At 52.0% G+C, this 26,107-nt stretch overlaps 2 protein-coding genes and 1 non-coding gene across 3 annotated transcripts; 1 reads left to right on the plus strand and 2 right to left on the minus strand.

Moving 5' to 3' along the window:
• The first annotated feature begins 4,448 nt into the window (after positions 1 to 4,448).
• On the plus strand, positions 4,449 to 12,793 carry LOC142458766 (intercellular adhesion molecule 1-like). Its single transcript, XM_075559679.1, has 9 exons — positions 4,449 to 4,575; positions 4,824 to 4,909; positions 6,832 to 6,907; positions 8,371 to 8,637; positions 10,026 to 10,346; positions 10,587 to 10,865; positions 11,375 to 11,644; positions 12,150 to 12,387; positions 12,580 to 12,793. The coding sequence occupies exons 1-9, from the start codon at positions 4,449 to 4,451 to the stop codon at positions 12,791 to 12,793; spliced, it is 1,878 nt and encodes a 625-aa protein (XP_075415794.1).
• On the minus strand, positions 9,648 to 9,781 carry LOC142460596 (small nucleolar RNA SNORA38). The gene has a single exon (XR_012786774.1). It is a non-coding gene; the product is annotated as a small nucleolar RNA SNORA38 (small nucleolar RNA).
• Positions 12,794 to 18,150: 5,357 nt separating the features above from the next.
• On the minus strand, positions 18,151 to 19,851 carry GH1 (growth hormone 1). Its single transcript, XM_075559680.1, has 5 exons — positions 19,756 to 19,851; positions 19,175 to 19,432; positions 18,834 to 18,950; positions 18,586 to 18,747; positions 18,151 to 18,351 (listed from the first exon to the last, which is right to left on the minus strand). The coding sequence occupies exons 1-5, from the start codon at positions 19,849 to 19,851 to the stop codon at positions 18,151 to 18,153; spliced, it is 834 nt and encodes a 277-aa protein (XP_075415795.1).
• Positions 19,852 to 26,107: the final 6,256 nt, after the last annotated feature.

A 26,107-nucleotide genomic window follows, 5' to 3' on the forward strand; every position in this document is an offset into this window, starting at 1 on the left:
TATCTCTTCTATCTCATGCTCTCGATAACTTGAATATAATATACATATATATCTCAAACATACGCTTGTGCTTACTGAACCCACGACTAGCGGTGGGGGGGCCGCCCCCCCCATCCTAGTACTACAATGTAGTACATACTGCCAAAGAAAAGACATACAAAAAAGGAGAGAGAAAAAAGACGGCGATCAGTCTAGTCTGTCCTAAGTGGAATACGTTGTAAGCCTCCCATCTATAACTATCTTGGAAACTCTTTCTAATCCTCAAATTTCCCTGCACCAAGGAATGCAGCCAAGGACGGTGGGAGAGCCAAACGGCCCAGCTGGGCTCAAGGGACACGTCCTGAGAAACAGCCTAAGACTCAGGCTTCCCAGGGCCCTTGACACTGGAGATGAGAAAAAGGGTCCAATGGTGGGGAGAGCTAACAGGTGAACTTACTCACTCCTCCTCGTTTTCCTCTGACAGCTCCTGAGTACAGGTGCGTGAAGAAAGGAATGCCGCGCTCGTTCGAGGACGCCATTTGTGCACGCACGGATGGATGGAGGCGTCTATCGCAGGGGACAAAAAGGATTTTTCCTTACAGGAAACGTGCCCTGCCCAGGCCTCTCTCAGCCCTAAGGGAAGAGCCACGAGAGACGCCAAGAAGGGGTTCGTAGGAGTGAACGAACAAGGGGCTCATTTCCGCCCACAACTCCGCGGCTCCGAGGAAGGCAGCTGCGCACACAGACAGCCCTTTCCCGCGCGGGACCTCCCACGTGCTCAGGCCGTACCACACGAAGAGGGGTGGCCCACGCATTCGGCTTTCTTACCGAGTCATTGCTTACGATGCAGCAACCAAGTCCACCTAGTTACGCTATTTTTATTCAAAAGTAGCGATCTGGAGGCAAATATGCCTTCTCTACCCATAAGAATCCAGACACACTGCCCTCATCTTCCCCTCACACCCCTCTCGATGATTTCGTTTCCCCCACTCCCTTCAGCCAACCCGCTTACGCCTCGGGGCTGACGTCAGCAGTATCTGGGCGATTTAGGAGCGTGCCGTCGAGAGCGGCCTCGCGCGCCCCCTCCTGGGGACGCGCGCCAAACTGTCGGAGCGCGAGGCGGGATCCCGCGAGCGCCGCAGACTACGGACGACGGACGAGGCTGTGGCCAGGCGAGGCGAGGCGAGGCGAGGAGCGGTGAGGACGAGGGCGCCGCTCGGGGGCCTTTTAAGACCCATTCCCTTTGGTTAGGTGCCTTCGGGGGTCTTCTCGCGCTCTCCTGGCGACCCTCCTCACCCTCGGTTGTGCTCTGAGGTGCCCTCGAGTCGGCACCGACTCGGAGCTACCGTCCGTGTGGGTGCCACGGAGGGAACCGCTGCCAGGGCCGGCGCCATCTCGATCGATCGGGGCCCTGGGTGAGGGCCAGGTGGCCGCCCCTGCCGCCGTCCATCTCCTGATGGATTGCTAGGAGGAGAGCGGGGAATTTCGGGGCGTTCGTGTAAGGACTTGGTTGGTAGGGTGGTCTGGGCGTGAAGATTCAAAAGTGGAGGAAAGTGGGCTTTTCTTAGGGGGCACGATGTGAGTGTGGGGGCAAAGCCCAACTTTATCCGTGTAGGTTGCTGAAAGCTGCTGTCCAGGAATTGTTACTGTTATGAGTTCCAACTCATGGTGACCCGACGCCCTGGGCCACCCTCACGTCCTTCTCCGGGGACCAGGTCCCTCCTGACAACGTGTCCGAAGTACCTGAGACAAAGTCTCGCCATACGTGTTAGTCCGGGTAGTCTAGAGAAACAAATTCACAGACACTCAGATGTGAATAAGAAAGAGCTTTCTATACAAGAGCGATTAAGTCCCTAAGTCCGATATTAGCCCATATGTTCGATACCAATCTATAAAGTCCTCTTCAGACTCACAAAACACGTGCAATGACACCGAATGCAGGAAGATCACAGACCAGTGGGTGGGAAGTCTTGTGGATCCAGTGGCGATATAAGCATCTCAGTGCTGGCAGGGATCTCCATGTGGCTCCATCAGCCTCTCTCCATGTGTCTTCTCTACAGGGATGTCTTGCAGGGAGTAAGCAAGGGTCTCGCCTCCACATGAAGTCATCGAGGTGCAACCTGATTGATAGGCTAAACTCCACCCCTTCGCTCTTAAGCCTCGAATTGACAACAGAGTATGTAACTCCCACACCATCCCTGCTTCCAAGGAGCGTTCTGATGGTACTCGTCTAAGACGGATTTGTTTGTTGTTCCGGCAGTCCGTGGTACTGTCATTCTTCACCAGTACTGGAATTTGGGTGCATCGATTCTTCAGTGTCCAATTTTCGCACGAAGCGATGGAAAATACCATGGCGGGGGTCAGGCACGTGTTAGTCCTCAAAGTGCCGTCCTTGCTCTTCAGTGTTTAAGGAGGCTTGTGTGGCAGATCTGCCGGGTGCAATGAGTTGTTTGATTTCTCAGTTGCTGCTTTCACGGGTATCGATCGCCAAATCTTTGACAACTTCCAACTTGTCCCCACTTATCATGACGTTTGTTGTCTGTTGGTTCAATTGTGAGGATTTTGGCTTTCTTTGCTGTGGGAAACTGAACAATGGGAAGAGAATATATGCGGATACATTCTTTATTCTCATATTTTGAGAATCCTGGCAGGCCAGGATTCTGGGATGGAGGGAAGCCTTCATTCTTGTGAGTTAAAGATGAGTCCCAATCACATTCTCATAATTAATATTGATCCCTACAGTGTCCTCCCGTAATAGTGCTGCTGTAACATTACTTCTTACAAGCACGTGACTGATTGTCATCTGGCAGGCAGCTTTATCTGTAGGAGCAGACATGTTGCTATTGCTCTCCCTGCTCAGGGGACAGTCACTCCCCCTCACCTGCCCCCAGCACTGGTGCTAGGTTACTCCTCCAATAAACTCAGGGACCTCCAGGGTTAGGGTACAACCTACTTTGTTATGTATGTGGTTACCTGTAATTAGGGGAGCTTGCAGGCCCCAAGAGAATATAAACTGTTGTTGGAAATATAATCTCTCTCTGCGCGGACCTGGCTCCTGAAGTCATGAATGAGGTGAGCCCTTGCATGCTTTATCATGTCTGATGTCTCTTTAATTTACCCTTCAATTACACCACCGCCTCCTTGGCCCTATTAAGTTGTTGAGGCTGGTCCCCCACCCTTTATGTTAAGGTGCCATCCATGCTGAAGCCTGCAGTCTTGGATCTTCATCAGTAAGTGCTTCCAGACCTTCTTGCTTTCAGGGAGCAAGGTTGTGTTATTTGCATGACTTCAGGTTGGCCTTGCCCTCCTATTTTAATAGGCTGGAGATGCTCAGGAGCACTCCACAGAGAATTCCAAACTGCTCACCCCCCTGTCCCCAACAGTTTCCCTTTTACCCGCTCCTTGATTTCTCTTCTCCCTCTGTGGACCACTCTCCTCCATCGCAGGAGGAGAGTTAACACCCATCAGCACTAGCCCATTCCTTTATCCTCACTCCCTTACCCTCTTCTCCCTTGGTAATCTCCAAAGTCTGTTCCCTTTGGAACGAAAGTCTTTATCTTTTTTTTTTCAGCTTTACAAAGAGATATTTATTGCCTCCTAGTGCAAATAATAGGAAAGAGAGATGTAGGACTAGGTGGTAAGCAGTGGAGTTCTCTCTTGGAAAGGGGGTGGGGGAAGGTCCTTGTCACTTTGTAACCTCTGGGGCGACTGTAGTCCCAGCAGATCTCCTTGTGTCTTGGCCTCCATGTTTCCTGGTTCCAGTGAAGGGTTGACTTCAGTCAGACTGGTCATATCAGATGTATCCTCCGACCATTACCTCCAGTCTCCTTCTTAATCATAGCAGACATGACCTAATCCTGTGACTCCCATTAAAACCACTCTAATTTAGGGAACACTAGTCTTTCAAAACTGGCATTGCGATCCCGAGGCAGAAGTTACGATTGAGAACAGATGGCAAAGAAGAGGCCTGGCATTAGTTGTCTGTTTGGATGCAGATTGCGCACCCCAAACATTACGACAAGTCCTGTGAGCAAAGCTTACTGAGTGGGGCCTGTTAGCCTCAGCTCCCCCATCACCTCTTCAAGAGTACCCCAGTGCAGGGTTCCGGGGTGGCCCACTTATCAATGCAGAAGGACGGAAAGCTATAGAAAGGTAAAGTTGCACCTTGGGACAGTGTGAACCAGCAGGTCTTGTAGGACAGCCATGGACACTGGATTTCCCCAGAGCATCAAGGTTCTGAGCTGAGGGCAGGTGCTCAGAACTGGCTGCAAGGCACCGAGTTCAGAGTCTAGGATGCCACTGTCAGCTAAATCCAGGTCCACTAGGGTGGCTGAGACCTTGTTCAGCAGAGCAGAGAGAAATTCGTTATTGAAGCCTGCCCTGCGTACACCATTCAGCTTCAGGGACCTTATATGCCTGGTGCAGGGACACGAGGACAGGTATGTCAAGTCATGATCCATATGCCTACAATGACTTATTCTGAGGGTCTTCAATGGGGTCTGCAAGCTTCCGAGCAGCTGGTGGAGGTGGTCATCGCGGAAGGTGGCAGAGTGCAGGATGAGGTGTTGGAGCTGATTCAGACTGAGGAGCTGAGAGGTGAATTGTTGAAGTAGCTTCTCCACCTCATCCTCATCTTCCTCCCTGGGGACTATGCAATACAGGATGCATTCCGAGAGAAGGAGGGTATGCAGGTGGACCACCCGGTCCAGGTAAGGAGAAAAGCAGTTGAGACTTTGAAGGTCCCCACTTCCATCGCCTGGACAGAGTCCAGTTACACTGTTTTCAGAATCCCCCCAAGAATGAGAAATTGTGGTACATCCCCAACAAACTCCACCTTCCTACAGCACTGGTGTGGCTGAGCCTTCCTCTGCTTGACCCTCTCAACGAGGAGGATGAGGAATCTATCTGGGACTTCTTCCTGAAAGCACAGGTCTGTGAGCAACATTACAGGGGCCAGGCTGGAAGCTTCCCCACTGACATGGGTTTGTCCCTTTTAAGAGTCTGAATCCTGAGCAGTGTGGCTTCTGGCTCTTTTTGCTGAGGTTACAGAGGCACCGGACTGGGATCCCGTCCACATGTCCCAGATGATGATGTCATATTCCATGGAAAATCCTGCATTTTCAGGTGGCTTCTACTGCACTAAACATTTTGGGCTAGCAGGAAGGATGTCAAGACCATCAAGTACAGTCTGTGAGATGTCGGGTGAGGCTGGTCATCTTCCATCAGAGCATCCAGGGGAGCTGGAGCAAGGACCAGACCCCAACCATGGCCCTCACTGCCTCTCTGTGTTCCCCGACAACTGCTGCCCATGAACAAGGGAGGGAAGAGACCTGAGCGGCGATGGCGGAGGCCTCGTTGTGCAACACACTCTGGACGGCAAGGTCCAGGAGCCTGGGAGCGTGCCGGCAAAAGGAATCCTGACCGTGGTGATGCTGGCGAGGTCCAGGGGGCTGAGATTTCAAACTGGATTCTTCTTCTGACTCTAGTTGGTCTAGAGGCTGCTGAATACAGGATGGACAGATCTAATGGCGGGCAGTGACCTCGGCAGCCTGGCTCTAGGAACAGCGTATAGGAACCGGGCAGGAATTGCCAGTCCACAGAAACCGTTTTTCAGGTGAACTCTCTTCACTGTCATCAAATCTTTATCTTAGTTCTGATGACAGACGTCTCATACATCAGCCCTGTGGGATTGGTTCCTGTCACTCAGCATGCTGTTCTCTAGGTCCAGGGGACACTGGTGTGGTTCTGTCGTTGTTTTATCGTGATGTATAGCGTTCCGTTTTGTGTTTCTTTATCCATTCATTCTTCTACGGATGGGAATTTAGGCTGTTTTTATGTTATCACTGGTATTTTTAACATTTTAAATGCCGTTGCTTTTGAAAGCCTTCATGTTGTACTGAGGACACAAGAGTCATGTTTGTATACCATTTCCAAGCAAGGGCCTTTCACATGGTGGTAGACAACTGCTGCCCCCCCCCCCAATGTAAATGATGCATCTAGTTCATTCAGTCATTCACAGTTGTTGAATACTTACAGACACTCTTGAGGTCCATTACCGAGCAAAACAAGGGTGGGGCTTGTATGAGTCCAGAGATGGGAGCTAGACAGTAATTCCAGGCTTAATAAGCAAATGAAAATGTATTAAAGGCGATGTGTGTTATAACATAATAATAGAACAGATTAAGGGTATGCTGTGGTGGGGATGCAGGAGACCTGGAGGTGTCGTGGTTATGCTTTGGGCTGTGATGGAAAGGTCAGCAGTTTGAAACTATCAGCTGCTTCTTGGGGAAAAGACGGGGCTTTCCACTCCGGTAAAGACTCTGGGAAACTCACAGGGACAGTTCTTTCCTGACCTATCGGGTCCCTTTGGTTTGCTCTAAGCTGGCATCTACTCGACAGTGAGCGGAGTCTTTTGGCTTGTAGTGGGGCTGAGAACGGAGAGGGTTGCAAGGAGGGTCAGGAGTAGACCTCACTGGACGGTGCCAGATAAATACTGTCAGATTCCACCTTTGTGAACCCCATTTTTCATGTCCCCATGCCAGCACCCAGCTTCTGTTGATTCAGTAGTGGAAATATGGATACCGAGATGTGTACTACAATGCCATAGAAAAATCTTTCTCCATCAAAGACGCTTTCTCATATGTACCCCGTCTTTTTGCTGTGCACATAGACCAAGCAGAAGTAGATACAGGATGTCCCTTTAGTGCACCTCTCTCACTGGTGCCCCTGCTGGTTGCGTTATGCGATGCGAGGCTTCAAGAGGGAGGTCGGCATTTAAGGCGATCAGACAAAGAATTCTCCATTCCCTTTGCCCCTTTCTTCAACACTGCTCTCTCTTTTCTTCCTCTCCAGCTTTTGGCACTTCTCAAAAGAACAGAAATGTTTCTGTTTGGCTTCTGGGCCCTACTGGCCTTGATCCTGTACTCAGGTAGGTAAGGCTATTTGGGAAAAAAGTTTTTTCAGCCAATATGTACTGAGGCACATATTGGTCAGTGAGGGTGGGGGTGGGGATTTCTGAGTGGGGGAACACTTAATCATTTATCTGGCTCCTTGGGAAAGATGTTGACTTCTTGGATCTCTAGGACACTAAATCTTCAGGCATCTCTATCTTATAATTGGGGTAACCCAAATTCAGGGTCTGGATAGGAATTAGAAATGCTCAGAACCCTCCTAAGGAGTTTGACTGTCTCTGCTTGGCTCCTGATGCCCCAGAATGGTTTTGTATTTTTTCTACTGAAAATATTTTTACTTCTTTGATGCTTGTCATGACAAGCTACACTAGGGTATGAATAAGACAGGGTGTATAGTTCACCATGAGGAATAGATACTCTCAACGGCAAGAGAGGAACTGGAACCCTGGTGGGACCATTGCTCCCAGAGGTGTGTGTTCCCAGAGGAGACTGGTGGTCAGGAGAGGAAGTGGAGGGTCGGGATGGAGTAGCTCCAGGGGACCTGCAGTCAAGCCTTCAGGAGAATGTGCACCTCACCCATGACATCAGTCAACGTTGCTTGACCTGATAGCACTTTCAAGGAATCCAAGTAGATTTCCCTAAGAGACTAAATTTGTTTTTAAAAACGTTTTATTGTGAATTAAATGTGAGTTTACATTTCAGATAATAATTCTTGCATTCAGCAACCCAAACAATCTACCAACCCTCCCCATGGCCTGTCCGTCCCACTGGCTTTTGTCCCTTCCAGACTAAACTCTTAAGCATCTGAAAACATTTGCTGCCTTAGTGTCAAAGCAAAAATGGAGCAGTCTCCATCTAAAAAGAAGAGGTGGAAAATTTCTTGGGGAAGGGATGCCCTTGGGAGTCATCTTTAGGTCAGTGATTCTCAGAGTTTAGTGTCCATAAATTTTACCACAAATGCTTGTTTTGTTCACCTGCATGTTTCCATGTTCCACCTTTAGAAGTTCATAATCACTCAGTGTGAGGCGAACTGGGAATCTGTAGTTGTATGAGCCTTTCAAGTGATCTAGGGCAGTAAACTCTTAGACCACGATTTGAGAGAAACACAGCTTTGAGGTTTAAGTAACATAACTGTTCTGCTCAGGGATTTTCTATTTCTGGGCCCCGACCAGCCCGTCTTAGGGGACTTCCAAGAATTCTGGAAATTTAGGAAGAGAACAGCCTCCTGGATGTCATTCTCAATGACTCCTTAGTTTCCACTAATGGAGAACTTAAGATCCCTAAGAAAGAAGGTCAATCTAGGGCATGGTGGCAGAACCAGGGCTCTCACCTGCTAAGAGGTGTCCCTTTTTAATGTTGTTTTTTTTTAGGGCAGACTCCCTGCTCTCTCACCTATCACTACCTAGAATGAGTTCTGTATCTTTTTTTGTGTTTCCTTGACCTCACCAGAGGGTTTGATATTTGTGGTTGATCATTTCAGGGGTCACTGAAGAGCTGTTTGAGGTCTCGGTTTGGCCAGACCAGGCCCTGGTGGAGTTTGGACAGTCCCTTGTGGTCAACTGTAGCACCACCTGTCCAGATCCGGGACCCAGTGGGATTGAGACCATCTTAAAGAAAACCCAATTGGGCAAAGGGCCTCAGTGGAAGGAGTTTCTCCTGGAGAATATCACAGAGAATTCCATCCTGCAATGCTTCTTCTCCTGTGCAGGAATCCAAAGGTCCAGGAGTCTGGGCGTCTCTGTGTATCGTGAGTAGGGTTGGGGAGGGAGAGAATATGAATATGGATATGGATATGGATATGGAGGAGGATGAGACGGGGTTCTTTTAGGGGAGATGATTCAACCATTCATTTCTTTTATACTGTAGAATTTCTAGAATCAATTACTTCTGTTTCCCTTTGGTGAAGGCATGTGTCAGGGTTTAAATAAGGAGCAGACCATAGAGGGGATTCAGATGTCGTGGAGGACATGTCCAAATATAGGAGGCATTTGCTGATAATGCTCCATTCTAAATTATCAAAAAATGCTTTCAAAATGAGTGTTGAATTATTTGCTACACATTCTGAGACTGCGAACAGATTGGAGACCAGAAGGGTCTTGTGTGCTCACATTCAGAGAAGGCCCCATGGACAAGGAACAGCCTTTCACATTGCAGAATGGGGAGCGTTTGAATCGATAGAGGTGGGTGATGAGGGTCTTTCAGGTGGGCCTAGAGCATTGGAAAAGATAGGCTTATGAGAAGTAGTGTGGTCTCTGGGGGTTGAATCTTGGTGGGCTAGGGTGTAGCCAACGCGGGGGCTCTGTGGTCACATTTCTGGACTCTGGATTTAGTCACCTTGATGTACAAAAGATAAACTTGTCCCATTTAGGACGGGGTGACAGAAAGTGGAGACTGTTGGTCAGATGAGTGAAGGCAGAGTTTTGAACCAGCTCAAACTGGTTTAATCATGGTCAGTGAAGGGAAACTGGAACAAATTCAATGTTTAAAATTTGGGTGAAATGGAATGACCATCAAAATGGAAACATTTATGAGCCAGCACTGAAATGGGAGACTCCAAAGAGGCAGTGAGCCCTCTCAAGAGCCTGAAGTGAGAGACTGGATTATTGCCAGCACCGGGGAAAGCATGTGCATTTCCGGTTGCCTGGTTGGCTGCCATCTCTGAGTGGGGCATCGTTGTATCTGACTCTGTTGGTAAAATGATTTGGTTGCTGTTTTCTAAGGAGGAAATTCAGTTTTTTTTAATTTTGTTTTTTCCGTAGTCAGTGGATGGGGGCGCTGGAGCCTGTGAGGAGCAAGCTGGCCCCAAACTTCTCCAAATCCACATTTCTTTGCCTCCAATTCTTATGTGTCCAAGAACAGGGAACCACAGACAAAACGCCTTTGTAGGAGGAGGAAATTCAGTTTTGAGCAGCGTGTTGACCAATCATTTTTCCCGGTCTAGTTATTGTTCAGTTCACTCTCAGTTTACAAACCTGGGTCTCTTGGGGTTTCACTTTGTCAGCTACGGCTGGGCGGGGAAGAATTAACGTTGACATCCTAGTTTGAAGAGAGTACTCCCCTTCTTTTACGAACTGCCTGTCCTACTTCATTTCTTCCTGCCATTTCTCATCAAGTCGCACCTGTTTTGTCTTCAAGAGCCACCGGCGCTTGTGGCCCTGGAGCTGCAGCCCGAGTGGGTGGCTGTGGATGAAGACGTTACAGTGAAGTGCCATGTGCCCAGTGTCACACCCCTGGAGAAGCTCAGCCTTACAGTGCTCCAGGACAACAAAGAGCTGTATCGGGAGAACTTCAGGAGCTGGACTACGGCCTCCCCCAAAGTTGAAGTCATGGTCACTTTCAGAGCTCAGAGGGTGGATGACAGGTGCAATTTCTCCTGTCATGCACAACTGAACTTGAGTTCACAAGGGGGAGGGCTCTTTCACACCAGCTCCGCCGTCAAACTGCTCCACATCTTTGGTGAGTCCGATTCCTTCTCGTCATGGAAGGGCTCCTGAGGATCATTTTTCTCCTCTGTCTTTGGCCTTTGGGACTGAGGTCCGGCTTGGTTTGGGGTAAAGGTGTGAAGGTACTTGAACTCCACCTCAGCCTGGGTGGGAGGGGCCTTTTAGTTCCGCTCCTTTCCTGCGTCACATTTCCTGTCACGTCTCCCTTGGCACCTGGCTTACCATGACTTCTCTCCTCTTCATTTCTTGGCAGAATTCTCTCAGAACCCCCAGATCTGGGTCCTTCCACTACTGGAGGTTGGGATGGCAGAGAGCGTGAGCTGCGAGGTGGATAGAGTGTTTCCAGCCAAAGCGGTAACGTTCTCCGTATTCCTGGGGGACCAGGAGCTGAGTCCCTTCCTGTCCTGGGAGGGAGACACAGCGTGGGCCAATGCCACCGTTCGGGCCATGGAGATTGGTGATCAGGAGTTGTCCTGCTTTGTATCTCTGGGTCCAAAGGAGCAGAAAACAAGCAAGCTGGTGTATGTCTACAGTAAGTGACCTGCTTCTTCCAGTCCCTGGGTGCGCTCCGTGCCGCGGATAACTGCCACAGTACGGATTTGGGCATTCAACCATAGCTAGCCTTGCTTACCTTTGCAAGGTAAGCACAACTAAATTAGTTGTAATTTTGTGTGTGTGTGGAACAGTTGGGCATGGCCATTGAACCAGTAGTTCTAGCCAGCCTTTACCTCCATTTTCTCAGGCCACCTACTTACAGAAAGGGGCAGGTACTTGTGCTGAGGAGGACCAGAGAGATGCAGGCATCGCATGCCCTCGCAGTAGAGGTGCAGCCACATGGGTACCAGCTGCGCTTGCTGCCAGAGCAGCTCTCCACCCCTCAGCCCACCTGGTGGCTCCTGCTGCGTAGGATTGGCAGAACCAGCCATGCACCAGCCTCTTTGCGCCCCCATCTGCTGACCTAAAGAGGGGGGGGGGCGCATTAGCAGCAAGAAGACCAGGAGAGGCAGCCAGAGACATGCTGTTCTCTCTCCTTTCCTGCAGACTTCCCTCCACCAATCCTGGAGATCAACGAATCCTACCCCCTGGTGGGCACAGAAGTTAATGTGACATGTTCAGGGCATGTGTTAACTTCTCCCAGCCCTACTCTGAGACTTCAGGGAGCCCCATACCTCCCTGCCCCCGGGGAGCCTGCCTGGATTTCACTGACAGCCAGGGAGGAAGACGATGGCCGGAATTTCTCCTGCGAGGCCTCCGTGGTGGCACAAGGCTATCGGTTGATGAAGACCACTGACACCCAGCTCCATGTCTTCTGTGAGTAGAGACTTGAGACTTCGGATCAAGACAAGACACCGTTAATTTCCCATTTCCAGGGAACTTCTTGGCCCATGGCTTCCGTATTCGAGTTGCCATGGTTCCCTTACCCAAAACACATAGAAGGTCTAGGAGTGAGCGTGGGGAGAAAGATGAGGAGGAAGCGGGACAGAAAGAAAAGCAGTAGGAGTTCCTGTGCAGGCTCAGTGATGGCTGAAATCTAACACGTGACACCTGGGGCTTATGCAAAATTCCATTTTGAGAAGTCCAAAAAGTGGAGGGAGAGGCAGCAAGGTCTCAGTCACCACTGACAGCGTGGTGGTGCCACCTAGTGCTAGCCCATGAAAACAGCCTGGCAGACTTGGGAAAGGAAGTCCAGGAGCATGGGCTCACGCGGGAAGCACCCAGGCCTCCCCTAGGAAAGAAAGCTGTGGGAGGGAAGGCGGGAGGGAGGAAGGGAATGAGGTCACCCAGCTGGGCTCCTGGGGGCTGCTCTGTCTTGCAGACGAACCACGGTTTGAGGAATCTGGCTGTCCTGGCAATCAGACATGGGTGGAAGGGACAGAGCAGATGATTGCCTGTGTCCCAAAGGGAAACCCAACTCCAAGTTTGGTGTGTACCTGGAATGGGATGGTCTTCGACCTTGATTTCCCGCAGAAGGCAATGCAGAATCATGCTGGGACCTACTGCTGTAAGGCCACCAACCAGCTGGGCTCTGTCAGCAAAGACATAGCTGTTGTCGTCCTTCAAGGGGATGCAGATGCCTTCTCCTCAGTCCTGGGTAGGCGTGGGGGTATTTGATGGAGTTCTTAAAACAGAGAGGGGAGGCGGTTTTAGTGGACTGCGGAGGAGGGGACTGTGCGGGGACCTGGGGAGTTGGGGCGGGATGATTCTCTGGCTGTCGGGCTTCCCCATCTCCCTGTCTTCTGTGCTTGGGCAGGACTGGCTGAAGACTTCAACCCCACTCTCTTCCTCATCATTATCATCATCAGCAGTAGCGTTGCCCTGGGAGTGGGGGTTGCCATCATAGCACTGTATTTGAGCTACTGGCCCTGCAGAATAAAGACACGGAGTACGGCCTACAGGCCGAAAGCGGACAACCAAGCGGAGGAAAACCAGTCTGCTGTTGAGCAAGCAGAAACGTGTTAAACAGAAATGGTCACTGGTAGAGATTTCGTCTGGGCTTAGTTGAGAGCTCAGGCGAAGCCCAAGTGGGGCTGCTACTCTGTGTTCCGTAGTGGTGCCGACACAGTCTCTGGGCCTGTGTCCACGGTATCCCAGCCGCCTCCAAGTTCAGCTTTCTTGTTCAAGTTCTCTAGGAATTTCCGTCTCAGTATTCAGCGCGTGGAAGGGCCTTTTGTTCCTTGCTATCTGCTTAATCCATTCCCTTGAGTTCAAAAAAGAGAGGCTCCTGCCCATGCCTCCCCCATTTCCATTCCTACTGCCTTTTGTTCCCCCAAACCACATATGGCCCCCAAGCATCAGACTGAAGAGAAACGAAATAAAATGATTTCAAATGCAATTCATTTCTCATAGTTTTCTGCTGACTGCCTTGGAGCTAGTTCTGTAGTGTAGGGACCCCCGTCTTTACATTCCCCTGCTCACCTCTGGAATGCCAGCGCCCAGCTCTGAGCTGAGGCTATCATGCTGGAGCCCGTGTGGCAGCTTTGGCAAAAGGGCCTCTGACTGGCTAGGCTTCACCTCAGTAACCATTGAGCGTGTGATCACAACCCATCTGTGGTCACACAGGCAGCACCCTTCGCCTGGAGCCCTGCCCCCAACTGGCAGGTAGAGGCCTCAGGGTCAGGGACCCAAATAACCCTGGGTTCCAGTCCCCAACCCATGGCAGTGATCACCCGTGAGTGTCTGCTCCACACAGGCCCTTAGGGCAGAGTGCCAGTGTGGACGCCTCCTTTCTGTCAGGAAGCACGTACTTTGATCTGTCTGCAAATGGGTTCTTTGAAGCTCCAAGAGGAAAGTTCTGGGGTGACTCGATGCGATCCAGTTTCCTCCTTTGTTCTTTGGATTGTTCACCCCAGAGGAGGCATGAGGACCATCCAGCCAGATACTCACCTCACCCCACCCCTACCCGCAAACAGTCTTGTATGGGCTGCTGAAACGCTGGAGAAGCTAAAGGAAGAGTTAGCATAGCTGACTGCACCTTGCTGCCATGTCATTGAGGAGGGCTTGTGCCAAGTAAGCTCCAAAGGTAAACACGGTTGCACGTCGGAACTTTGAGTACAATTTCCACGAAAGAGAGCCAGCTTGGCAGCATAAACAACTTCGCTCTGGACAGTGGTTCATTAGAGGGACAGGGCCCCTGCTCGGCCTGCCCCCAGAACAGCACATGAGACTTCGAAAGAAATGGCCGCCACCTGACATGACATCCCAGCCTGGGAGAAGACACAGCATCAAAGACAAACTACACTCGTGTTTTCCATGGTTACACATGTGAGGAGAGGGGCAAGCGATGGACAGAGTACCAGCCCCACCTTCCACAGCGCGTGTTAGGGAAGCGAGGGGCAGTGAACGGGAAACGAGGGCAGGAGGAGGGCATGGGGCCTCCTTTGGCGGGGAAGAGCACCTAGCCATCAGGAATGCTTCCCGGAGGAGACTGAGGTGGGATTAAATCTCTTGTTTGATTTTGCAAGAAACCGCATCCCCCAAATAATGGCAGTTTGAACGCACCAGCCAGGATCTCACGGAGAGGGATGTGGCAGCCTCTTTGTGTAGTAAAGAGTTACAGCCATAGAAACCCTATTGAGCAGCTTTCCTCTGCCCCGTGGGGGGAGCCCTGTGTGGGGCTGCTACTTGCAAAGACAGCAGTTTGAAGCCCCAGCTGGTCCTTGGGAGAGAGAGAGGTGGGGCTTTCTAATCCTATAAAAAGTTACCAATTTGGAAACGCAGGGGCAGTTGGGTCTACTTGATGGCTGTGAGTTTGGTTTGGGCTTTCTTTTTGAGATAGGGTCACTATGAGGCAGACTTAACTTTGTGACGGTGGAATTAATGATACACTAGCCCTACTGTGTGTGTGAGGCAAGCTACTCACAGTTTTGGAATGAACACATGAGGTAGTAAGGGAGCATATTTACAAGGGGTGGTGGTGGTAGGTGCCGTTGAGTCGGTTCCGACCCACAGTGACCCTGTGCACCACAGAATGAAGCACTGCCCGTCCTGCGCCGTCCTCACAAGCATTCCTGTGCCTGAGCCCACTGCTGCAGCCGTGGTGTCGGTCCATCTCCTTTGGTTTCAGCAGTTACACACACAGGGCAATAGGGCTACACAGCTTATGTCAGGGAAGCGAGAGCCAGTGAACGGGAAATGATAAATGATAAATGCAGGTTAACTCCTCTGCGGCGGGAAAGAGCGCCGAACTCGGATCAGGAAAGCTTCCCGGGGAGACTGAGGGGAGGCTAAAAGTCTCTTGTCCGATCTTGCAAAACGCTATCCCCAAATTGAAGCGTCTCCCACTATTTGACATCACGGAGGCAGCGCTGTCAGGTCTGCAACGGTCCCACAGATCCAGAGAAGAGGGGAGACCGGGGTGGGATTGCTCAGACTTCCTCTCTCCAGTAGGGAGAGCCTTGAACCTTAGCCTGCTACTGTCCTTCCTCCTCACTGCCACACGGTGTCGCTGTTGACAGATAGTCTTACAGAGCCGGCTCCCCAGGCAGGCTGCTGGGGACCTTTGGGGGAGCAGCCACTGCCTCAGGTGTTGGTCCAGATAGGGTGGCCCTTGCTTGAGTTCTGGCTTACAGCTGGGAGAGCTCAGTACTTTGGCCCAACTGCCCCCTCCCCAGCCTCTCAGAATTGGGCCTTGGCAACCTCAGAACCTCAGTTTCCCTTCCTTCCCCAGGGACCCACACAACCAGGGCCCTAGCTGCTCGTCCTTGTCACTTCTCCAAGCATACAGGGTCCTATGGCATCACTCCCCCCCGCTGTATAAGTTGGCCTCTGCCCAACCTCCTAAGGGTAGCTGCCTTCACTGTATCTCAGTCATTCGGAGCGTACTCTGAACGTTAGAACAGCTAGCCCGCACTTACCCTGATTATCTCCAGGAGGGGGAGAGATCTACTTTTACTCTAAACCAGTGTTGCCCACAGTGGCCCTACCATCCCCCGTGGGCCAGGGGTGGGGGCGGCATGTGAAATGAAACCATCCGGGGGCGGCACCCCTGGAGTCCTACAAAAGATTCCCACCCGGTACCCTCAATTGTGGGATGCAGTACAATAGTTTTTCATTGCCAGGGGGCTCTGACGTGATTTTTTTTTTCTGATAAAGGGGCAGTAGACCAAATAAGTTTGGGAACCTATGGGGTTCAGTAACCCCCTCCCCCCCCGCCCCAGCAATGAAACGTTTGTCCTATGGCCCACAATCCAGGAAAGTGTAGGTACTTGCTTTTGCAGTCCTCTGGATCAGCCCATTACCCCCTGGGCGTGGTACCTGCTTGAACTTGACTTTCAGAATCTTCTCTGAAACCAAACAAACCTCTCAGAGTTTGCGCTCCAGCAGAACTCAGTGAGACCTCTTGCTATCTCGACCATAGAGCTTACCTCAGAGGATCATAATTAGAAAGAAACGGCAGCAGTTGTAAAGCCAAGTGTATTTGTAAGCATTAGCTTTTGTTATTAATCATACTGGTGTTCATCATGACTATGATTCGAATAAACTCCAAAGCCAGAGTTCGAAATCCCGGGCAACCACTGAGGACCATCAAAAGTCATATCTACCACACATACTCCCCACCTATTTCCCTCCCTCCCGGGGCAGTTCTACCCTGCTACCCAAAGGGACGCTGGGAGTTAGAATCGATGACAGTAGTCAGATGTGTATGAAACAGTCAGATCTGCTCCCTAGGGAGCAGTTCTGTTCTGTCATGTGGGGTCGCTGTGGGTCAGAATCAACCAGAGGACACACAAGAGTCACTTAGCCAAAGGGCTTAGGAGACTAAACACTTAGCTCTAAACCTTACTCTCTGAAGGGCATTGGGAATAAACAATGTCACCATGTCACTGGACAGAATGTGCTTTATAAGTAAGTGCTTAGAAATCTTTGTAGAAAAGATCGAACACCAGAAAACTTAGAAATTGCCACCATTTTTTTTTAAACTTGAAAATTGCCGCAATTTTAAAATGAATATTTTATTGGGTTGTTCATTTAAATGACATTCTTGATTGATGCATTTCAGAAACCTCATTTGATTTCATCCACACCTGACACTTCTAAGGAGATAAATCTATACCCCTTCTTGTTCCGCTGAGGAAGCTGAGTCTTAAGGTCTAATTCTTTCCTTTATTTAGGCGAAGTGGTCTCAACCCGCTCACTGCTCGCACAACAAAATTGCCTCTGACGGCTTAGAGATCACTCTGTTGGAGGTGGCCTGCGTTCGTGTCTAAGAATGGTTTCCGTGCGCACAGGTTGCTGACGTTTAAATGTTTGTTACATGTCCTTGAAGCGTCCGAAAGTTGGGGACGCAGCATGGTGGAGTGGGTGCCGCCTGGGCTGGCGTCTCAGCCCTCATGGTTGACTTGGTCTACACCCCCTTACCACGTTCAAAGGTAAAAGCGGTGTGTTGGTGGCTGTGACAGCATTCCCTTCCACCAGCCCTCGCCACTCACGGTTACTCCCTGGCCCCTGCTGGCCCTCAACACTTCTCCATCCCAGTACTCCGGTTGTGCTCTCCCCAGTCCCTTTTGCAATTCTTCCCTGGCGGTGGGAGGGTCGCACCACCGTTGGCTGGTTCATGCCCACCCAGAAGTGCTTTAGCCATCCACTTAAGGAAAGTCCACCAAGAGGACCCTGTGGAGCACTGAGCTAACCTGACACACGAGGTCACCATGATCAGGCTTCCTCTTCAGCCCCTTTTTGTCAAGAGTAGTTGGGTTGAGAGTGTATTCCCCTAAACACGTCTGCCCCAGTGTCATGTGTTGGGCTGTTCACTGCAAGGTCAGTGGTTCGAAACCACCTGCCACTCCACCTGAGCAAGATGAGGCTTTCTGTTCCGGTAAAGAGTTAAGAGTCTCAGACACCCACAGGGGCGGCTCTACCCTGTCCTGTAGGAGTGCTCTGAGTCCGAATCGACTTCATGGCAGTGGGTTTGGGTTTTTGATCATTCTATGGCCACTCGTTGTTTTCTCTTGATGTGACACGTTGGGGCATCTTGATCTTGCACTTAGTAGCCTGTCACCCTTTCATTTCTTGAGGAGCCTGGGTATAGCATTGCTGGGGCTGCTGGGAAAGGCAGAGAGGTTTTCGAGTATTTGTAAGGTGTTCCTGACCTTTGAGTGTCCAGCAAGGAGGGACCTGGACGGACTCAGTGACCCAGCTGGGTCCGTTATATTTCAGCCACTCTGGCTCCCAGGAGACCTGGAGCCTTCCCAACAACCCCCTCACCAGTGTCCCACTCCCCTCACAGAATGAGCCCTGCTCAAACAATATGATGCAACATGGTTTTATTAGGACCAGGGAAGTGGTTGGGTGGGGGGGGGGGGGCGCATGCCCCGCAGCTAGAAGGCACAGCTGCTCTCCACGAAGCGGCGACACTTCATGACCCGCAGGTAGGTCTCCGCCTTGTGCAGGTCCTTCTTGAAGCAGGACAGGAGCCCATAGTTCTTGAGCAGCGCGTCCTCGCTGCGCAAGTTTGTCTCGAACCTCTCGTATGTCTGCTTGAGGATCTGCCGGTCGCGCGGGTTGCCCTCCTCCAGCTCCTGCCAAGGGGCAAGGGGCGGAGGAGAGGCTCAGGGCTGGGTCCTCCCTCCCCACCCTGCCAGCTCACCCCCCACCTGACCCCACCTCCCACTGGCAAAGTGAAAAGGGTCCCAGTGGAGAACAAGGGAGGAAAAGGACTCCTGGGTCAAGGCCAGGCTGTCAGGAGACCCTCTTGTCCTCAGTGAAACCAGCTTCCTCTCTTCCTCCCGCGGGCTTGGGACCCCGCCCCTCACCTGCATCAGGGCCTGGATGCCTTCCTCCAGGTCCTTGAGCTTCTCGTAGACGCGGTCCGAGGTGCCGAACACCAGTCTGTTGGTGAAGACCCTGCTGAGGAACTGCATGGCTTCCAGCCACGACTGGATGAGCAGCAGCGAGATGTGCAGCAGCTCCACGTCCTGCGGACACAGGGCCGGGCGAGGCGCGTGGGTACCGGCGGGCCCCGGGGAAGCGAGGGCCACGTGCCACCAAAGGGGCTACTTACGGATCTCTGCTGGGCCTCGTCCTTTCCGGTGGGCGCTGGGATGGTCTCAGAGAAGCAGAAGGCGGCCTGGGAGTTCTGGAGGGAGTACCTCTGGCCCTCCGGAATGTAGGCGCGCTCCTGGTGGAGGGATACACCCAGTCCCAGCTCAGCACTACTGTACGACACCCCCACCCCCACCTCTGCCCCGGCTCTGTCTGGGGTGGTTAAAAGGCCTCCGAGCTGGTCAGTTTCCTCCTAGTACCTGGGGCAGCGGGCATGGATTGATTCACCCCTTCCCGCCCATCCTCCACCCAGTGCCTGGGGCTGGGGGTGAGTGGGGGCGGGCGGGTAGGGGGGCTTACAAACTCCTTGTAGGTGTCGGCGGCCAGCTGGTGCAGGTGCTGGGCTCGCAGCACGGCGTTGGCAAAGAGGCTGGACAAGGGCATGGCGGGGAAGGCGCTTGCCTCGGGAGGCCAGGGCTGACAGAGCAGGGCGAAGGCCAAGAGCACGGAGATCCGGGAGCCTGCGGAGCGACACGAGGGAGCCAAGGAGAGCAAGAGGCCACGGGGCCTGCCTGCACCCCTGCCCGCCCGGCCTGGGTCCACCCCTCCTGCAGCCCCCTGGGATGCAGAGAGACGGCTTTACAGCCGGCCTGGTCTGCACGCAATCCCCAAACCCGAGAAGTAGCTCCTCCATCCTAGATAGGGCCCACCACTTCCCCGCTGAACACCATCAATCCAGGCAGTTTCCCGCATGCTAACCTGCAACCATGGCAGCTGGATGTGAGCTGGCTGGGGGAGCTGGGTCCTGGGATATTGGCCTGGGTCCCTCATGGGCCCTACTTATACCTGGCCGCTCTCTGCCTGCCCCTCCCCTTGGCTGTTTGCTCTATACATTTATGTATGGACCACAGCAGGGCCTGTGCTAATGTGTAATGCACAACCGCCTCCCACTCGTCCTGTTCCAGCTCCTCTCCAGAGGTCATGTCCCCTGGGCTTGTCACCTTCCCCTCCTCACTGGCGCCAGCCCCAGGAGCCATGTGCATCCAGGCTCCCTGCTTGAGAGGACCACCCCCATCTGTCCTCCTTTAAGGGGGATGGGTAGAAGGGAGTGCTAGCTGACCGAGTCCAAAGCTCTGTAGGGTTGGTTGTCCACCAGGAGGAGGAAGTCCAAAGGTGGGGCCCTATGTAAGGATGGGTGGTCCCTGAGAGAACAAACAGCCCCCAGACCTCTCCTCCCTGCAGAGAGAATGTGTGTGTTGTCAAAAAGGGGGACAAGAACAGCCAGTAGATCCTGAGTATGGTCCAGACCCAGATTCCACCTTGACCTCTTATCTCCTTCCACCATCCCGCCTCTTGGCTGGGGATGGCTGGGTGCAGTGCTGGTACTGACCACTAGAGGGCACTTTATATGTCATCATATGCCCTGCCATTGCGTGCCAAGGAACAAATAAATCTGTCTTGGAAGAAGTACAACCAGAATGCTCCTTAGAGGTAAGGATGGCGAGACTGCATCTCATGTCCTTCGGACGTGTTACCAAGAGAGACTGGTCTTTGGAGAAGGATTTCATGCTTGGGAAAGTGGAGGGTCAACGAAAAAGAGGAAGGCCCTTAGGGAGATGGCTGGACACAGTGGCTGCGACAGTGGGCTCAGCCATGAGAACAATTGGGAGGATGGCACAGGACCCGGCAGTGTTGTGTTCTGTTGTACATAGAGTCACACCTAACAACAACAACAAACAACAGCCATTGACTGGATTCCAACACAAGGTGTCTGTCTCTACGGGACAGAGTAGAGCTGTGCCGCAGGGTTTCCAGGGCTGTAATTTTTACAGAAGCAGACTGATACATTTTCTTCCTCGGAGTGGCTGGTGGGTTTGAAGCACCAACCTTTGGGTTAGCAGCCCAGGACTTAACCACTGTGCAGCCACGGTTCCTTCGAGGGCACGGACCCCACACCATCGCTCTGCCCCAGGCCAGTGGGGCAAAGGACCAACCCTTGTTGCTTGGACCTGCAAACCAAGATGCAACATCCTGGATCCTCAGGCCTGCTCGTGTGAGAGCATCTCAGAATTGGAAGAGCCTTTGGCGTCTTGAACCTCCTCCCCAGTGTTGGAACTCGGCGTGGAGAACCCCGAGACACACCCTAGGCAGTCGTGGAAGTTGCCTCTTCTTTCTACTCTTCATGTTCGTAACGAGCCTATCTGGTTGCATGCAAAGAGTTTGCTTACGATTCTCCCATCAGCTCATCCTGGCCATCCAGTGAAGGAGGGATTGCTATCATCTCATTTTACAGAAGAGACCGAGGCTCAGAGAGGCGGACTTGGGTGAGCTATCGGCCCAGGTAGCAGATCTCCACAGGCTTGCTCTTCTTTTCACACTAAGCTATAGCATTCAAGGATTGTGTGGGTACTCTGTTATTATATTATATTTTTGGTACTCTGTTATTTTAACAGAGTTCAGGAACCCCCTGATCACAGGGTCCCTTGTCCTCCCATCAGGGCCAGATGGATTTCTCTCAACTCCCAAGTGAGAGTGGCCCACGGACATGCCACAGTATGCACCGCAGAGCAAAGTCAGACCGAGAGAAGCTGGGATTGCTGCCTTCCAGCCTTCTGATCTCCAGAGTCGGGCCATTCAGCATCTGGAGAACACCCAGGGGTGAGGGCAGGAAGGAACACACTCACTGGTGTTTAAACCTTCTGTCCCTTAGCTGAAGAACATTTAGCCCTTGACCTCATGGCAGAGCAAGCACGCCTTTCTAGTGTTACACCGTTGGCAACAAACGTTGAAAAGTCACAGTCCCGTGTCCCTGAGAGACAGGGCCTTGCCAGGTCCCTCTTTTAGGACCAGAAGATAGCGCTCCCTTTTCTCCCATCCTTCCCAAATCATTGTCCAACAGGTGACCGCAATGTGTGATCTGCTGAGAGGATACCGAGACCGCTGGGAGTTGTTCTCCCTGCAGGATATTGAGAGCACCAACGGATGAGGAGTGTCCCCAAAGATCCAAGTTTGGGAAAAGACCGAAGATCTCATTTTGCTTGGATTCACAATCAACGCTCATGGAAACAGCAGTTAAGACCCCAAACAATGGCTTTGGGCAAATAGGCTGCCAAAGACCTCGTAAAGGTGTTCGGAAGCAAATACATAGATAGATAGATAGATAGATAGATAGATAGATAGATAGATAGATAGATAGATAGATAGATAGTCACTTTGAGGACTACCGTGGACCTGACCTTAGCCAAGGTGTTTTTAGTCACCTGATATGCATGTGAAAGGTCAAGGACGAATGTAGAAGCCTGGGGAAGAAATGATGCATTTGAAGTATTGGTGTTGGTGGTGACTATTGAAGGGACTGTGACTTGCTGGCCGTCTTGGGGGACGTACAGCCAGGACTGTCCTTGGAATGTGGGGGGTGAGATGCACGTTCTTTGGAGAGACCAGACCCAGGAAAAGGACATCATGCTTGGTAACGCAGAAGAGCCATGGAAAGGCAGAGGGTCCTCAGGAGACGGAGTGACACAACGGCGGCAATCGCAATGGGCTCAAACCCAACAGGGAGCGCGAGGTTGGCGCAGGAAAGGGCCGGGTTGCCAAGTCAGAGCCAACTTGACGGTCCCTAACAACAAAGCTCCCATGAGGACTGAGCACAGCAGAGGCCGGCCTTGGGGACATCTCAATGGCCACAGGAGGTGGGGCACGAGGGAGGGCTGACTGACGCAGGTTACTGCCCAGAGCAGGTGGGACCCATTGGGTGGGGAGTGGACACCTTTTCCCTCCATATCCTCTGCTATTGAGTAGAGGATGCTGGGGATCCCTGGGGTAGGGATACACCTTTACAAAGGGGTTACTGTGGCAACCACAAGACCGGAAGCAGGAAGTGCAGAAGGGTACCCATGCATGAGCCGTGGAAGTTGGGCTCTTCTTGCTCGGTTTGCACTTTTTTGGGGGACCGCATAAATAATTTATTACTAGTGGGAAGAAACATTTTTTTTAATTAGACTTGGGATTTTCCCTCCGGTGCTATGAAGTCACCCACTCTTGAGTGACCACCTGGAGCCAGATCCTCGTGTCCTCTGTGTTCAAGCGGTGCTACCAACGCCTCTGTGTTGGCGTTGGCCATGGGGAGAGGCTGGGATTGGCTCCTCTGGTGACACTTGTTCTCCGTTTCAGCTTGTTCTTGCTCCTGGTCCTTTCTGATGCCTCTCTGCATGTGAAAGCCAGGATTGGTAAACCTACAGAGACTGTAGCTGGTGAATCACTTCTTGGGGTTGTGATGAGGGAAGTTGGAGGGAAATGAGTTAATAGTCATGAGCACAGAAAGAAGAAAATGTTCGGAAATCGGTGGTCGTGGTGATGGCACGTCTCCTTTTACTATGATCAACCTATTGAATGGGATTATATGGGAATTCTATGTTGATGAAACTGTTTTGAAAAGATTTGAGCAAAAGAAAAAAAGTGAGTCATGAGTTAAAAAAAATAAAAGGACTCAGGATGAACCCTACCCCCACCCCCACATATGTGTCACCTTGGGTTTCCTTAAGAACGCCCTATCGTAGCTTGGGTGCCATTTTTCTCAGGGCAGCTGGAGTCCTTTCCATCTCCAGACTACACCATCTGGGGGTTCTGTGGGCCTCAGAGGGGAGATCACACGTGCTCCCAAGGCGACCTCTTGCAGGTTGCCCTGGCCTTCGGGGCAGCCCCAGAGGGCCTGACGGGAGCCTTCCTCACTCACCTGTGGTCAATAGAGCCCTGTTGCCTCCAGTTGGGTCCTACTTCATTGAGCTCAGAGACTGACACTCTTCCTGGGCCATCCTCGACCTCCCCTTATTTCCAATATCCTTTACACGAGTTCGAGTGGGTCTCAGCACATTGAGTTGGTCAGGGTCTCCAGAGACCATACCGTGAGGTTCCCAAGGGAGGCGGGGAAGGAGGTGAAGACTTCTGAGTGCCCATCCTGGGCCAGGCCTTGTGCTGGGTCACAGGGGGGCATGAGCCCCATCTCCCAGCTGAAGACCCTGAGTGCCCACAGCCTATCATCTTAGCCAGTGGTTCTCCATCTTCCTCAGGCTGCGACCCTTTCGTACACTTCCTCATGTGGTGGTGACGCCCCAACCATAACATTATTTTCATTGCTACTTCATCACTGTCATTTTGCTGCTGTTATGACTCAGGTGACCCCTGTGAAAGGGTCGTTCGACCCCCAAAGGGGCCGCAGCCCACAGGTTGAGAAGTGATAGCTGCCTAGCTGTCCAAGGGCCCGTACTCTTTCGCTCGTAGAAGAGCCGTGGAAGCTCATCTAGGCAGGCAGTGGCATTCAGGGCAGAGCTAGCGGGACAGGCCAAGATGTTCCCTGAAGGTGGGGAGGTGGAGCTTCGGCCCCAGAGGTGTGCACAGATCGGGTTTACGAGGCGAGGAAAAGGGTTAGAGCAAACAACCTGGGGTGCTGAGCAGTGGACCAAGCCCTACCAGCCTTCCCATTTGTATGTCACGTTTCAGCGTCCCCTGAACTTTCACTTCCTCTTTGCGGCTGGACCTCCGTGTTTGCCACAGGATGCAGCCAGAGGGCTTCGGCATGAAGGAAGTGGGGCCCTCGTGTGTACAGCTGGGAGCGTTGTTTACACTGGTGGGGGGTCTCCGAGTGTCTGCAAGTTTCTAGTCATTCATAGCCACCGCTAGGTATGCTCAGTCAATTCCACTTTGGGGACGATTCCCCAAGGAAAGAGTCCCATTGAAAAAGAAAGCCGGGCCAAGGTATTTCCAGCAGTTGTGGGAAGTCTGGGGTGCTTTCCTGATACTGTCAGCTGGAAAGAACCTCTCCTTTTTACCTAGGCCTGCGCCTAGACAGCAGGGGGCCCTGATGGCATAGCTGAGCTGTGACCAGCAAGGGCAACAGTTCAAAACCACCCATTACTCTGAGGGAGAGAGACCTGATTCCCATACAGAGCTACAGTTTCAGAAACCCACTGGGGCAGTTTTACTCGATGGCAGTGAGTTTGACTTTGGTTTGGGTCTTTTGATAAAATCAGAGCCCTCCTGTGTGAAGGGGCTATGAGTTGGATTGCTAAGTGTCAGGTTAGCAGTTCAAACCTACCAGACCCTGTGGAAGAAAGATCAGGCTTTCTACTCCCATAAGCGTTACAGGGGCAGGTCTACCCTGTCTACAGGGTCACTATGACTCAGAATCGATTCTGTGGTGGTGAGTTGTATTGATAAGGAGCTCTAGTGGCCTAGTGGGGTGAGTACTGAGCTGCTAATTGCAAGCTCAGCAGTTCGAATCCACTTAGAGGGAGAAAGATAGATGAGTTTGTCTACTTCCTCAAAGACTTAAAGTCTCAGAAACCCAAAGAGGCAGTTTGATTCTGTCTTAGCGGATCGGTGACAATGAGTTTGTTTATTGTGGGTTTATCCTTAGATGGTGTAAACTGTTAAGGCATCCAGTTATTAAAGATTGGCAGCTCACACACCCCAAGAAGTGCCTCGGAAGAAAGGCTTGGCGATCTGAAAAAAGGCCATTGCAAAGCCTCAGGGCACAGTCCTGCTGTGACCCACCAGGAGTGGAAGTGGGCTCTTGGCCTCAGGTTTGCGAATGGTTGTTTGTGCCTTTAGCTCTTCGTTCCATGGCTCCTTTTCCGGTGTGTGTGTTAACTGAACCAGTTCCCGTCACCCTGATCCTATGAGACATTGCACCCGATCAGCAGAAGGCAGGATCCCTTCCCTTCTCACAGCCCTCTGGCAAGAGGGAGACCACAGCAGACAAATACACACAGAGCGGTACAGCCTGTGGAGCTACACGGGTGCAACCGAAGGCCGGCAGTTTGGGCCCACCCAGCAGCTCAGCTCTGCTGTAGAAGGATCTGGCAGGTCTGCTTCCGTAAAGATCCCCCAGCCAAGAAAACACTCCGGGGCCAGTTCCCAGTCCCATGAGGGTGGGCGTTGTGCAGTGGTGAATGGGAATCAGCTCACCAGCCTCCGCAGCGGCAACATGTGCAGTGAACAGGACCATGAAGGAAGCCAGGGAGCTCAGGCAGTGGGGGGACCACCCGGGAAGTGGGGACCAGGAGCCACGGCCCGGCCCGCGGTCAGCGTGGGTGGAGGGGCAACAGGAGGAGGCATGGGGTGTGGGGCATGGGGATCCCTGAGGGGCAGAGGGCTCTGGCCTGAGGTCATCCCTTTAAAGCTGGGATCTTTAACCCCTATGACCCCAAACACCCCCCCCTCCAGTGTGTTCTTAACAAACCAAACTTCACTAGTTACTTTGGGTTTTCCAAGTAAAGAATGTCTATCTGCCTC

Source organism: Tenrec ecaudatus, chromosome 10, assembly GCF_050624435.1.
Source record: "Tenrec ecaudatus isolate mTenEca1 chromosome 10, mTenEca1.hap1, whole genome shotgun sequence".
Taxonomy (NCBI): Eukaryota; Metazoa; Chordata; class Mammalia; order Afrosoricida; family Tenrecidae; genus Tenrec; species Tenrec ecaudatus.

Coding starts and splice junctions, on each gene's coding strand:
- LOC142458766 (XM_075559679.1), top strand. CDS start 4,449: ATGACTTATTCTGAGGGTCTTCAATGGGGTCTGCAAGCTTCCGAGCAG. Junction 4,576..4,823: donor TCAGACTGAGGAGCTGAGAG/GTGAATTGTTGA, acceptor ACCTTCCTACAG/CACTGGTGTGGCTGAGCCTT. Junction 10,866..11,374: donor CAAGCTGGTGTATGTCTACA/GTAAGTGACCTG, acceptor CCTTTCCTGCAG/ACTTCCCTCCACCAATCCTG.
- GH1 (XM_075559680.1), bottom strand. CDS start 19,851: ATGGCTCCTGGGGCTGGCGCCAGTGAGGAGGGGAAGGTGACAAGCCCA. Junction 18,951..19,174: donor CCGACACCTACAAGGAGTTT/GTAAGCCCCCCT, acceptor TCCCTCCACCAG/GAGCGCGCCTACATTCCGGA. Junction 18,748..18,833: donor ACGAGGCCCAGCAGAGATCC/GTAAGTAGCCCC, acceptor CTGTGTCCGCAG/GACGTGGAGCTGCTGCACAT.